This window comes from Populus alba, chromosome 12 (genome assembly GCF_005239225.2).
Source record: "Populus alba chromosome 12, ASM523922v2, whole genome shotgun sequence".
In the NCBI taxonomy this organism is placed as follows: domain Eukaryota; kingdom Viridiplantae; phylum Streptophyta; class Magnoliopsida; order Malpighiales; family Salicaceae; genus Populus; species Populus alba.
The window spans coordinates 7,844,678-7,858,938 of NC_133295.1; the positions used below are offsets into that span (position 1 = coordinate 7,844,678).

Here is a 14,261-nt window from a genome sequence, read left to right on the forward strand (position 1 = left end):
ATGCTCAGTTAAGTTCTTGCTATATATCAAAATGTCATCAAAATACGCAACCACAAACTTACCTATGAATGCACGCAACACATGATTCATTAAACGAACTAGGTGCATTTGTAAGTCCAAACGGCATTACTAACCATTCATACAAACCATGCTTAGTCTTAAATGTTGTTTTCCACTCATTACCTTCTTTCATCCTAATTTGATGATACCCACTTTTCAAGTCAATTTTAGAGAAAATACAAGATCCATGTAACTCATCTAACATGTCATCAAGCCTAGAAATGGGATATCTATACTTTACCGTTATTGATTAGTACTTAAAAGTGCATGTTTATCAAGGTTTTATATCATCATTTTGCACTTGAAGTATCAATAACTCCTTAACTAAAGCATGTTTTATAATAACAAGTTTGATACTATAAGATACCTTAATTTATGGTAAATGGTCATCTTAAATACAGGCCTATCACATAAATAAAAGGATTGAATGATGAGTTTAAGTATTCAAAGTAAAAGGACAAAGAGATGGCCAAACTTAGAAAAGAGATGCTGGTGCAGTCCAAACCGGAACATTGCTCAGTAATTGGATCATATCTAGAGCTTTAGATCTCGGATTTAGGTCCATTTTATATGGATGGAAATTTAAGACAAAGGCCTACAACTTTCATGGGAGCCCCAAGATTTAAAAAGGCCGTTTTTGAAGTTCAAATTGAAGGAACAACGAAGAAGTCCGAAGCTGTTCTGCAGCCCAGACACTATTTAGTGTTCAGCCCATATCTTGAGTTCTAGAAGTCCAAATGACCTCATCTTTTTTTTGTTGGAAAGCTGAGACAATTTCCTAGAACATTCCTAAGGATTCTGGGCAAATTATGATGTTACCAATGACGTCTTGTTCAGACAAGAAGATAAGGATTGTCACCAAGTCAAGATGTGGCCACCCACTCATCAATTAGTCAACAAATTAATAGTTCCAAAATTTTGCCTATAAAAGGAGGCACTTACCATGTATTGAGGCATCTTGGTTTCCAGATCAAGATCATGCTCTTGCTTTCTCTCTTTGTATTGCTTATGTTTTGCTTTCATTAATATTAGGTTTATGCACTTCATTTCCTTTCCTTTACTTAGTTAACTTCTTTCTCATTTATGTTCTTATCTTGTTCATTTATGTTTCTTTCTTTCATTATGTTTAGCTAAGTTAATCATGTCAAGGTGAAAAGGGTACACTAATGGTGTAAGAATAAGTATAATATAAACTTAACATGGACCTTAACGTTGGATACTAACATGTTTTATATTTGTTATCTTGTTCACTTTTAATACTTTGCTTGTTAAATGGTTAATCTAGATTTATGTTGTATAACACTTGGTACAACAAATACTTGACACTTTTATAGCCCATACTGTCTGGTATAACCGACACCTGAGCTATGAAAGGAACTTGATTTGTTGTTAACATAAGTTATAATCATGAATGCGTGCCAACATCTACAAGTATTAGCTTTATTCGAATAAGATAACTAATGTAATCATGTTTACAATTTATAATCTGATTGAAACCTCCTTTATGTGTGGTTTCCAATTGAGTAATAAGAGTTTATACTATACTTGTTTGAAGTACCATTAGTGGATCCTCTAACCTTGACATTTGTTTTTATCATTGTTTAATCCTTACATTAATCTTTCAACTCAAAGTTCTCATTAATTTCTTCCTCCTCTTCTCTATTATTGTTACTACTACTACTACTACTACTACTACTATTATTATTGTTGTTGTTGTTGTATTGTTATTTATAATTTATACAATTAACCTCTCTATGGTTCGACCCCGGTCTTGCCAGGTTATTTATTACTTCGACACTCCTGCACTTGGGAGAAGACATCAATCTTTTGGTCGTGTCACCAGGTGTAAGTAATACCATACGGTTGGGTTATGAGAGTGCCAAGCATTTGTTGTACCAAGTGTTATACAACACAAATCTAGATTAACCATTTAACAAGCAAGGTATTAAAAATTAGTAAGATAAAAAGATAAGACATGTTAATAGTAAACATTAAGGTCTATGTTGAGTTTACATGATACTTATTCTTACACGATTAGTGTAACCTTTTCACCTTGACATAATAAACTTAGCTAAAAATAATGAAGAAGAGAAACATAAATAAACAAAACAAGAACATAAATAAGATACAAGTTAACTAAGGAAAGGAAAGGAAAAGCATAAACAAGATATTAATGAAAGCAAAACTTAAGAATTACAAAAAAAATATAAAGAGAGAAATAAAGAGCATGAACTTGATCTGAACAACCAAGCTCCCAAATACATGGAAAATGCCTCCTTTTATAGGCTAAAATTCACAATTATTGATTTGATGACTAATTGTTGAGTGGGTGGCCAACTCTTGACTTTGTGAAAATCCTTATCTTCTTGTTTGAATAAAATGAAAATGCTAGCATTAGAACTGGGTCCACTTGAAAACATGATAGTTGCAAGAAATTGTCTTAACAAATCTGTGTAAAAATTTGAGGTCATTTGGACTTCTAGAACTCCAAATATGGGCCAAACACTGAACAGTGTTCGGGCTGCAGGATAGATTCGGACTTCTTTGTTGTTGCTATAATTTGGACTTGAAAACGGCCTTCTTAGATCTTTATGAAAACATGAAAGTTGTAGGCCTATGTCTTATTGAATCTGTGTAAAAATGTGAGGTCATTTGGACATCTAAAACTCGAGATATGACCCAATTACCGAACAGTGTTCCAGTTTGGATTGCACCAACATCTCTTTTCTAAGTTTGGCCCTCTCTTTGTCCTTTCAATTTCCATACTTGAACTCATCAATGTTTCAGAATCTTTTTCTTATAAGGATTCCTTATTCATCTTAGCTACACAAGGAAAGAAGGGTTGGTTGTATTTAATGACAGATTAGTTATTTTATTATTTTCTTTGATGTTTGGGTTTAATTAAAACTTTTTTTTGAGCTAGGATCCAAGGCTTGTTTGGATCAGGTTATGAGCTTTTCAGTTTAGAGTTTTGGGCCAGTTTTGAGTGGACCTCATATAAGTCCACATAAGGGGTCCATTAGGGTTAATTTTTCACGAACTATATAAACTCATGTAAGCCAAAATTTCGGCAGCTTTGATGAATGTTATTCTGAATTTTTCAGTTTTAATGTGTGAAAGTGATTCTTGCATTCTTCAGTTAATCTGACTTATCGAAGATTAACTAGCTTTGTGGTGTCATTCTACTCATTCCAATAGTGTTGGTGTCTTGGGGCAGGTTTCCATTATGTCACACTCTTATCAGACCTCTTTCGACTTTCCAGGATCAGATCTCAATCTTAATTGTGGGTTGCATGACCACGTGATCACGAGGTTCGCATCATATAGCAAGAACTTAAATGGGCATCTTGATCATTTGCGTAATATATTTAGTGTGTTGCATAGTGAGCAATTATATGCTAATCTTAAGAAGTGTACCTTTTATATGGAAAAAATTGTTTCTTGGCTATGTCGTAACTGCGCAGGGTATCAAGATAGACAAGGAGAAAGTTAAGGCCATCCGGGATTGGCCTACACCAAAATCGCTAAGTGAGGTAAGGTGTTTTCATGGACTTGCTAGTTTTTATAAAAGGTTTGTGAAGAATTTTAGTACTATTGCTGAACCTTTAATTGAAATTGTTAAAAAGTCTATTGGATTCAAATGGAATGATGAATAAGATAAGGCTTTTAAATTGTTGAAAGATAAGGCTTCAAGTGTTCAACCACTAAAACCTAATTTAAAGCCATTACCATTCAATCTCAAATACTTATTTTTGGGAGAAAATGAAACTTTTCCTATAACAATCTGTTCCAAACTTAATGCATATCATGAAGGTAAGTTATTACAAACTTTGAAAATACACAAAAATGCATTAGGATGGACTATAACTGACATAAAAGAAATTAGTCATTTGATTTGCACACACAGGATTTATTTGGAGGAAAATGGTAAACCCTCTAAAGAAAGGCAACGAAGACTTAATCCTAATATGAAAGAAGTAGTGAAATTGAAATTGCATTGGAAGATCAACAGAAGACTACTTTCACATGTCCATTTGGTACTTTTGCAAATCAAAGAATGCCTTTTGGATTGTGTAATGCACCAGCCACATTTCAAAGATATATGCTTAACATATTCAGTGATATGGTTGAACGTTTCCTTGAGATTTTTATGGATGATTTTTTTTTGTTTTTAGTGATTCATTTGATGATTGTTTAACTAACTTGGAAAAGGTTTTGAACAGGTGTGAAGAGAAGAATCTTGTATTGAATTGGGAAAAATGTCACTTTATGGTAACAAATGGCATTATACTTGGTCACATTGTTTCATCGAAAGGAATTGAGGTTGACAAATCTAAAATCAAGTTAATTGTCAATGTACCAACACCAAAATCTATTAAAGATGTTAGATCATTATTATGACATGCGGGTTTTTACAAAAGGTTCATCAAAGATTTTAGTGTAATATCTAAATCATTGTGTAACCTTCTAACAAAGGAAAATGTTTTTGAATGGACTAAACAATGTGAAAAAGCCTTTGTTAAACTTAAAAGCTTGCTTACTTCTGCTCCTGTCATTCAACCTCTTGATTGGTCACTACCTTTTGAAATAATGTGCGATGCTAGTGATTATGTCATGGGTGCTATCTTGGGACAAATAAAATATAAGAAACCTTATGTGATTTACTATGCAAGTAAAACTTTAAATAGTGCTTTAAATGAGGTAAGTAGTGTTATTAAATTTTGTCATTTTGAGGCATGTGGGAGTCATTTCTCGTCAAAAAAGACAACTGAAAAAATATTACAAAGTGGATTTTACTGGCCCACCATGTTCAAGGACTCATATGCATTCTGCAAGACTTGTGAAAATTGTCAAAAGTTGGGATCTATTTCAAAACGTCACATGATGCCTTTAAATCCTATTCTTGTCCTTGAGATCTTTGATTGTTGGGGAATAGATTTCATGGGTCCATTTGGTTTCTTGTACATATTAGTCGCAGTAGATTATGTCTCAAAATGGATATAGGTAATTCCAAGTCGAAACAATGATCACAAAACAATGATAAAGTTTTTTAAAGAAAACATTTTAAGTTGGTTTGGAATCCCTCGAGCCATGATAAGTGACGGTGGAACACATTTCTACAATAAGCCATTTGAGTATTTAATGAAGAAATATGGAATCACACACAAAGTTGCCACCCTCTATCACCCTCAAACGAGTGGATAGGTAGAACTTGCTAATAGGGAGATCAAATAGATCTTGGAGAAAACAGTGAACCCTAATCGGAAAGACTGGTCTTTAAGACTTAATGATGCACTTTGGGCTTATCGAACTGCTTATAAAACATCATTAGGTATGTCACCTTATAGACTAGTCTATGGAAAACCTTGTCACTTGCCTGTGAAACTTGAACATAAAGCTTATTGGGCTATTAAAGCTTTCAATTCAAACCTTGATGATGCTATTCAGCTATGAAAAATACAAATAAATGAGCTTGAGGAAATAAGAAATGATGCATATGAAAATTCAAGAATTCATAAAGCAAGAGTCAAAGAGTTTCATGACAAGAAAATACTGAAAAAAACATTCAATGTTGGTCAAAAAGTCTTGCTTTATAATTCTCGACTCCATTTATTTCCTGGAAAACTAAGATCAAGATGGAGCGGTCCTTTTATTGTGAAACATGTGTATATAAAGTCTATGATATCGAGAATCTAAAGAATGATAATGTTTTCAAGGTAAATGAACAACGTTTGAAAGTTTACTTCGATAATTTTTCAATTGAACATGGCTCTATTGAATTGGGTGATCCTGTATATAAAGATTGATTCTTCTTTTTTTCTCACATTGTTTTTATGTTTCTTTTTTTTTTGTGACTTTTGTTTTGCTAGTCTCTCTCACCCCAGTCAAATGGTGGATAACGGTACTACGTGACTCTTAAGTCGGTTCTTTTAGTTTCCCATGATAACAAATATATGTGTATATATTTGTGCAATTCTTTGCTCTTTCTTCTTTTTTTGAATCTCTCCTCCAATTCTCATTTGAAAATGGACACCACTCTTGAAAAATTGAAAAAGTATTTTCCCGTTCTGCCTCAGAATGTGATTATAAAAATTTACCGTGCTAGATGTGCAAGATTGAGGTTGTTAGTGAATCATAGAATTCCTGAAGATATTTGTTGGCTGATTGAAGTAAAGGTTCGATTATCAGGTGAGTCCTCCAATTCTTTCATTTCACACAAGCTTGGAACAGGTAAAAGCACTTATGCGAAGAAATGTCATGCAAAACGACTGAAAGTCTATCACAAATGTGTCATATGGACTTGTAATGCAACATGTCGTTCTTTAGAAATAATATCTGTAAGCCATGAAGATAAAATACAATTCATTAAGGATGGCCTGAGTAAGGGGTCTTTAGATAATCTTATATTGACTCTTGAGATGCACCGTAATGGAGATGTCGTTCTTTAGAAATAGTATCTGTAATGCAACATGTCGTCCTTTAGAAATAGTATATGTAATGCAACATGTCGTTATTTAGAAATAGTATCTGTAAGCCGTAAAGATAAAATACAATTCATTAAGGATGGCCTGAGTAAGTGGGCTTTAGATAATCTTATATTGATTCTTAAGACGCACCCTAATGGAGACGTGCATCGTGCAATTCATGATTTATGGCCACAATTCCATAAAGAACATGCTGGACTTAGTCTTGGAAATCTGACTAAAAAAGACCATGTTTGCCAGTTTTTAAGAAAACTGGATGGGAAGCCTATCCCCGACCCATAGAGGGCGTTTAAGCCGTTCTTAGACGTAAAACCAAGGAAAGATGTTAGCCACAATCACAACTACCTGTACATACACATGTTTTTTCAAAATAAATAAATAAATAAATAGAGAGAGAGAGACTATAGCTGGCCTATATATAGGTGGTATGATTGCATTTTCAATTTCTCATCTATAAATTCTTCTCTTCCTTCCCTTCATTTTTACTCAACCCATTCATCAAATATAGAAGTGTGTAGAAATGGCAAGTTCCTCAAGTCATCACATAATAAATATTTGTGTTTTCGGTGGATTCAGTCCTGGAAAAGAAAAGGAGTTTTTAGAATCAACAAATCATTTTGGTCAGGTACTAGCTGAGCAAAAGATTCATTTAATGTATGAAGGAGGCAGCTTTGGATTAATGGGGGAGTGTCAATAGCTGTATTTTTAGGAGGTAGTCAAGTTTTGGGGGTCGTCCCCAAAGCTTTAGCAAAATGGGACATCATTGGAAAAAACAATTGGAGAGGAATTACAAGTCCCCATAATGTCTGATCGACTGAATGCAATGTTTAACCATGCTGATGCCTTTATTGCCTTACCAAGTGGTCTGGGCACATTGGAAGAGATCTTTCATATTTTCTCTTGGACCCAACTGCACATTCACCATAAACCCATAGAGGTGTTAAATGTTAATGGTTTTTATGATAAGTTGTTGTCTTTTCTTGATCATGTTGTGAACATGAATTTCTAATATCTTCAGCATGATAAATCATAATCTCTACTGCTACTGCTGAACAATTGATTGACCAACTACAATCTTTCATCCCTATAATTAATCCCTCCACGAGTCGTATAAATTGGTCAACTAAGAAAAGTCATAAACAACTTAGATTGGATTTCAGCCTTTGTTTGTTAAAACTTTGTGTCTTTTGGTTTTATTATTGTGTTTTGTTGTTTCTTATATTTGTTTAAGTGTGTTTCAGGTTTGCTAGTTGATGCGGACTAGCCCAGAAACACCAACAAGGACCCATTACATGTTCCACATGGACCAATGACTTGGTCCAAGACAAAGACATTGAAAGACACATTGAACGCATTGGTTTTGAAGGTTTCCACCAAGTCAGAATTGAAAGGTCCATTAGAGTATCAAGAAGAGAACCTAGTACATCTTATCCATGTGCAAGAGTGGTCCAATACAACCTTATTTGGGCCATGAGATGAGGACAACAAAGGAAACAAAAGAATCCTACTACAACTTGGAAACAACATGGTGGTTACCTTTTCCTTTTGTTTCTAGGATTAAGGGGCTGCATGGAAGGCTATAAATAAGCCTTCAATCAGTTATGTACTATTTTAGTTCATTCTTTTCTTCTCATGGCAAAACATGGATTTAATATTAGGGGCTTTATTTTATTTTGTTAGCTACAACTCAAGGCTTGTTTGGGCTTAATTAATACTTTGTTTTAAGCTAGGATCCAAGGCTTGTTTGGATTAAGTTATGGGCTTTTCAAATTAGGGTTTTGGGCTAGTTTTGAGTGGACCTCATATAAGTCCACATAAGGGGTCCATTAGGGTTAATTCTTCAGGAATTATTTAAACTCATGTAAGCCAAAATTTCGGCAGCTTTGATGAATATTATTCTGAATTTTTCGGTTTTAACATGTGAGAGTGATTCTTGCATTCTTCAGTTCTTGAACGAACTAAATCTGACTTACCGAAGATTAACTGGCTTCGTGGCGTCACTTTATTCATTCCAATAGTGTTAGTGCCTTGGGGCAGGTTTCCATTGTGTCACACTCTTATCAGACCTCTTTCGGCTTTCCGGGATCAGATCTCAATCTTGATTGTGGGTTACATGACCATGTGATCACGAGGTTCGCATCATCAATGTTCACTATTTCAGGTGATGTCTTCTATACTCTATCTTTCTACCTTTGGACATTGAGGACAATGTCTCATTTTGGTTGGGGGGAGAGGGTAGTAGTTGACAAATAAAAAATCAACTTACTAACTGGTTTTGCTATTATTAAAACCATTTGACAAAATTGTTATTAGGATGGCAGAGTAAGGAGTAAGTTTTATTAACTCTTAAGATGCATCTTAGTAAGTATTCTTATTAAAATGGCAGAGTAAGGAGGGAATTTTATTGACTCTTGAAACGCATATTAGTAAGTATCATTACTAAGGTTTATCAAAATACTTCTTGAAATATTCAAGTTTACAAACTCTCGCATTGTTATCACTTGATTCTGCTCATATACTCATTTAACAAGTATTCTTAAACCTTCATTTTCACACACACACACTGATGCGAATCTCGTGATCATGTGGTCACGCACCCACAATCAAGATTGAGATCTGATCCTGGAAAGTCGAAATAGGTCTAATAGGAGCGTGACACAATGGAAACCTGTCCCAAGGTACTGACACTATTAGAATGAGTAGAATGACGCCATAAAGCCAGTTAATCTTCGATAAGTCAGATTCAGTTCATTCAAGAACTGAAGAATGCAAGAATCACTATCACATGTTAAAACTAAAAAATAATAAAAAACCCATAACCTGATCCAAACAAACCTTGGACCCTAGCTCAAAAAAAGTTTTAATTAAGCCCAAACATTGAATAAAATAATAAAAATAACCAATCTGTCATTAAATACCACCAGCCCTTCTTTCCTTATGTAGCTAGGGAGAATAAGGAATCCTTATAAGAAAATGATTTTGAAACATTAATGAATTAGTGCCACACTTGTAGATTATATTGCAGCTCATTAAAGATCCTTCTGGAACTAGGAAATTCCCAAAGCCAGCTGCCACATCCTTGTAGGAAAAGAATCCTAACCAAATAGGAAGTCCACAAATCAAATGGAAGTAAATAACAAAATCCGTACAGCCTCCGTTGACCAGTATTGTGGTTCATTCCCGAACTCCGATTGACCTGAATTTTTAACCCAAGGTTACAGTAAGATATGACTGGAGAGTCCACATAAAATATTAGCCCGATCCAACGGTTGGATTGAGAATTATGACTGTTGCCGTAAACCTGGACTGTTGCGCTTTTTACGTTAAAATCCGAATCTGACCTTACTTGGGTCGTATCACAGGGCTGAACCATATCACCAAAGGCTTCAATAAGATACTAAGTAATAGTCCATTTAACTTGTTGGTGATTTGAGGATGAATCATCTTGAAGAAAGAGGGAATTATAAGATCAAAACAATGTCAGATTCAAATTTTGGCGTAAAATTTCTTATTGTTTAGTTTTACACTATTGATCATAAAACCAAATCCAACCGTTATATCGAGCTGAAACTTTAGTAAAAGATTCCAGAAGTATTTTTCTATGTTGGGATAAAATTTCAGGTGAATCAGAATTTAGAAAAGGCTTGTGATACCGGTCAAAACAAATTGTATGAATTTTGTTATTTACTGCCTTTTGACTTGTGGATTTCTATATATGGCAATGATCATTTTCTTATAAGTATGTGACAACTTGTTTTGGAAATTTTTTAGTTCTACAAGGAATTTTAATAGGCTGCAATGTAATTTTTAAGTGTGGCAATGTTCATTAATGTTCCAAAATTCTTTTCTTACAAAGATTCATGATTCATCCCAACTACACAAAAAAAAAAAAGGGTTGATGGTATTCAATGACATATTGGTTTCTAGGATCATTGAGCATCATTGTAGGCTATAAATAAGCCTTATATTAGACCTGTATTGTTTTCTTTTTCTTTTTCTCTTCTCACAACAACATAGGGGATTGATTTATGAGTTTTATTTTTATTATCTCAGTTATAACCCTAGGCTTGTTTGAGCTTAATTAATACTTTATTTTTAGTTAGGATCCAAAACTTGTTTGGATCAGGGTTTGGGCTTAATAGTAAAGGTTTTGAGGTGGTTTTTATAAGCGAGTCAATTCAGCCACAAACATAAATCTATTAGGGTTAATTTCCTAGAACTATTTAAATACATATGAAACCTAAATTTTATAACCTTTGATGAATAATACTTATGAACTTTTCAGTTTAATGTGTGAGAGAGATTCTTGTATTGTTTTTGTTCTTGAACAAACTGATTTTAACTTATCGAAGATTAATTAGCTTTATGATGTTATTTGATTTTATTCCAACAGTACTGTTGCTTTGAGACAAGTTTTCATTGTGTTATACTCGTACGAGACCTTTTTAAGCTTTCTAAGATCAAATCTCAATTTTAATTGTGGATTGCATGATCACATGATCATAAGGTTTATATCAATATATCAATAAGATATATTTTTAAAATCATTTTAAAAAATAATTTTGATTAATATATAAACTCATAAAAAAATATATTTTCTATCAAATAATAAAATAATTTAATTAACACTTACATCTAAAATGTCTAAAATTTTGAACCACTATTTAGTAATTGAAAATGAAATTTCAAAATAAAGAATAAAATCACCTTCTAAGTTGTAATGGGAGAGAAAAGTAAAAATAGCATACGTATGATGAGACCTAGTGAAAAAAAAAGAGAAAAAAGAGATGGGTCTCCTATGGTGAGAAAGGGCAAAATAGAATGAAAAAAAGAGAAGTGAAACTGGTGGGCTTTGAGCTGTGATTTAGCTATCCTTTGACACGTCTCCAAAATCCCTAGAAAGTATCTCTCTCTCATACACACATTTTATGATTAAGATCTCCAACTGCATAACATTTGCTTCAAAACCCCATTTTCTTCTAGCAACACTTGGGTGAGGGAAGTAGAGAGGTGGTGAGAAAAAAGATTATATCAGATGTCTCACGTGAGATGAAGAATAAGACCCCCTTCCCTCTTCATCTCTCCCTCGTCATTGCCTTTTTTCTAGGCACAGTTGTATGCCTCTCTGCTGCTCAACAAACACCAACTATCTCGAGCTATGGAGGAGGCCTCAGTGATGCTGAAGCTATGTACATCAAGAAGCGGCAGCTTCTTTACTACAAAGATGACTTTGGTGACAGAGGAGAGAGAGTCACAGTAGACCCATCTCTAGTTTTTGAGAATCCAAGACTTAAAAATGCTTACATGGCATTAAAAGCTTGGAAACAAGCCATTTTCTCAGACCCTCTAAATCTAACAGCCAATTGGGTTGGGTCTCAAGTTTGCAACTATGAGGGGGTTTTCTGTTCTCGAGCTCCAGACAACAAAACAATCCGTACAGTTTCCGGCATTGATCTCAACCATGGTGATATTGCCGGCTACTTGCCAGAGGAGCTTGGCTTCCTGGTGGATCTTGCATTGTTTCACATCAACTCCAACAGGTTTTGTGGGACTATACCTCACAAGTTCAAGAAACTGAGGTTACTCTTTGAACTGGATCTTAGCAACAACCAGTTTGCTGGGAAATTCCCAAAAGTTGTGCTCAAGCTACCTTCACTCAAATTCTTGGATCTGAGATTCAACGAATTTGAGGGCACTGTACCGAAAGAGCTATTTGATAAGGACTTGGATGCAATCTTTATCAATCACAATAGGTTCGTTTTCGATCTGCCTGTAAACTTTGGTAACTCCCCAGTATCAGTCATTGTTTTGGCAAACAACAAGTTCCATGGATGTGTGCCATCAAGCTTAGGTAACATGTCAAATCTCAATGAAATCATCCTCATGAACAATGGATTTAGATCTTGCTTGCCAGCAGAGATAGGTTTGCTTAAAAACCTGACAGTGTTCGATGTTAGCTTCAATCAATTGATAGGTCCATTACCTGATACAATTGGCGGGATGGTGGGTCTTGAACAGCTCAATGTAGCTCACAACATGCTCTCGGGGAAGATTCCGGCAAGTATTTGTCAGTTGCCGAATTTGGAGAACTTCACCGTCTCTTATAACTTCTTCACTGGAGAGCCACCAGTTTGCTTGAGTCTGCTGGATTTCAGTGACAGGAGAAATTGTTTGCCAGGAAGACCAGAACAGAGATCTGCAGCACAATGTAAGGCATTTTTGTCTATGCCTGTTGATTGTAGCTCGTTTAGATGTGCTCCTTTTGTTCCATCGTTGCCTGCTCCTCCTCCGCCTTCACCTCCAGTGCCAGTACTTTCACCTCCACCACCGGTTGTTATTCCAAAGTCACCACCACCTCCTCCACCACCACCTTCACATCCACCACCACTAGTATACTCTCCGCCTCCACCACCGCCATTGTATTCACCACCACCACCACCACCGCCCCCTCCCCCACCTTGGATAGAACCACCTCCACCAATACATTATAGCCCACCACCACCGCCTCCGCCAATACATTATAGCCCACCAAAACCACGTCCAGTTCATTATCGTTCACCTCCCCCACCATCACTGCTTCCACCAGTTAACTACCGTTCGCCCCCACCACCATCGCTTCCACCGCCAATTCCATGCGAAAACCCTCCACCACCACCCCCACCGATAATCTATGGAAGTACGCCCCCTCCGACTCCAGTGTATGAGGGGCCATTACCACCAGTCACAGGGGTGTCATACGCTTCACCTCCACCACCACCCTTGTATTGATTCTTTTGAGAATTTACCTCTTACATTCCATCAAACCAAACAAGGAAAGCAACACTATGGAATTCGTCATCAGGGTTTCTTTTTTCCTGGCAATTCTCGTTGCTCATTAAGAGAAAATTGAGAAAGCGTCTGTGCAGTTTTCCTCTTTCGATTGAATCATTGGTCTCTCAGTGAGATTTTATTGTATCATTGTTATTGATTATTGAAGCAGAGAAGAGGATAAGAGAGGTACGAGGAGACGTTCTCGCCATATTTATTTGAATTTGTAATGAAATATTTGAGTTGCGAAATAAAAAATGGCAGAGAAAAGATCAGTAGGCCTGCAGAGAAAGTTGAATGTATTGGGGATGAAATGGAGGCCCTAATCAGGGCTAGTTTAGCTAGCATTGCTGCTGGTTTGTGGGTTTTTTTTCGGAATGAAATGGAGCCCTAATCAGAGCTAGTTTAGCTAGTATTGCTGCTGGTTTTGTGGTTTCTTTTTTTAATCATACTTATTTTCCTTATTTTTCTTTTTCAAATATATAGTATAATCACGAACATTTCAATTGTACTCTGTTGTAATTTCGTTTTTGTTGTGGGAATGAAAATTACATTTGCCCAAATTGTCAGTCGTTTCTGTTCATTTTGTTTGATCACTCTTGCCTAATTTCTCTCTCATAGTAGATTTTGCTATCAGTAAACAGAATTCAAAAGCAGTTTAAACCCGTGTTATTAAACCCGGATTGACCCGGGATCCGGTCGATCCGGTGACTGAACCAATCCAGATTTAATAAAAGATTAGTTGTAGCAACAGCCCGGCAAAACTCGGGCGACCTGGGTGAACCTGGACGATACCCTCTTTTTTTATTGTGGGATTTGAAACCCATTAGTATATATACTCTATGTTCCTAGGAAAAAAAATCATATTTTTTCAATGTGGGATAAAAAAAACATTTTGAATTTAAATAC

General features: G+C 35.4%; 1 protein-coding gene across 1 annotated transcript; it reads left to right on the top strand.

Annotated features, from left to right (window-relative positions):
* The first annotated feature begins 11,414 nt into the window (after positions 1-11,414).
* LOC118043936 (leucine-rich repeat extensin-like protein 4) lies at positions 11,415-13,615 on the top strand. Its single transcript, XM_035052050.2, has one exon. It carries the CDS (start codon positions 11,595-11,597, stop codon positions 13,311-13,313), a length of 1,719 nt encoding a protein of 572 aa, XP_034907941.1. The 5' UTR covers positions 11,415-11,594; the 3' UTR covers positions 13,314-13,615.
* The last annotated feature ends 646 nt before the right edge of the window (positions 13,616-14,261 follow it).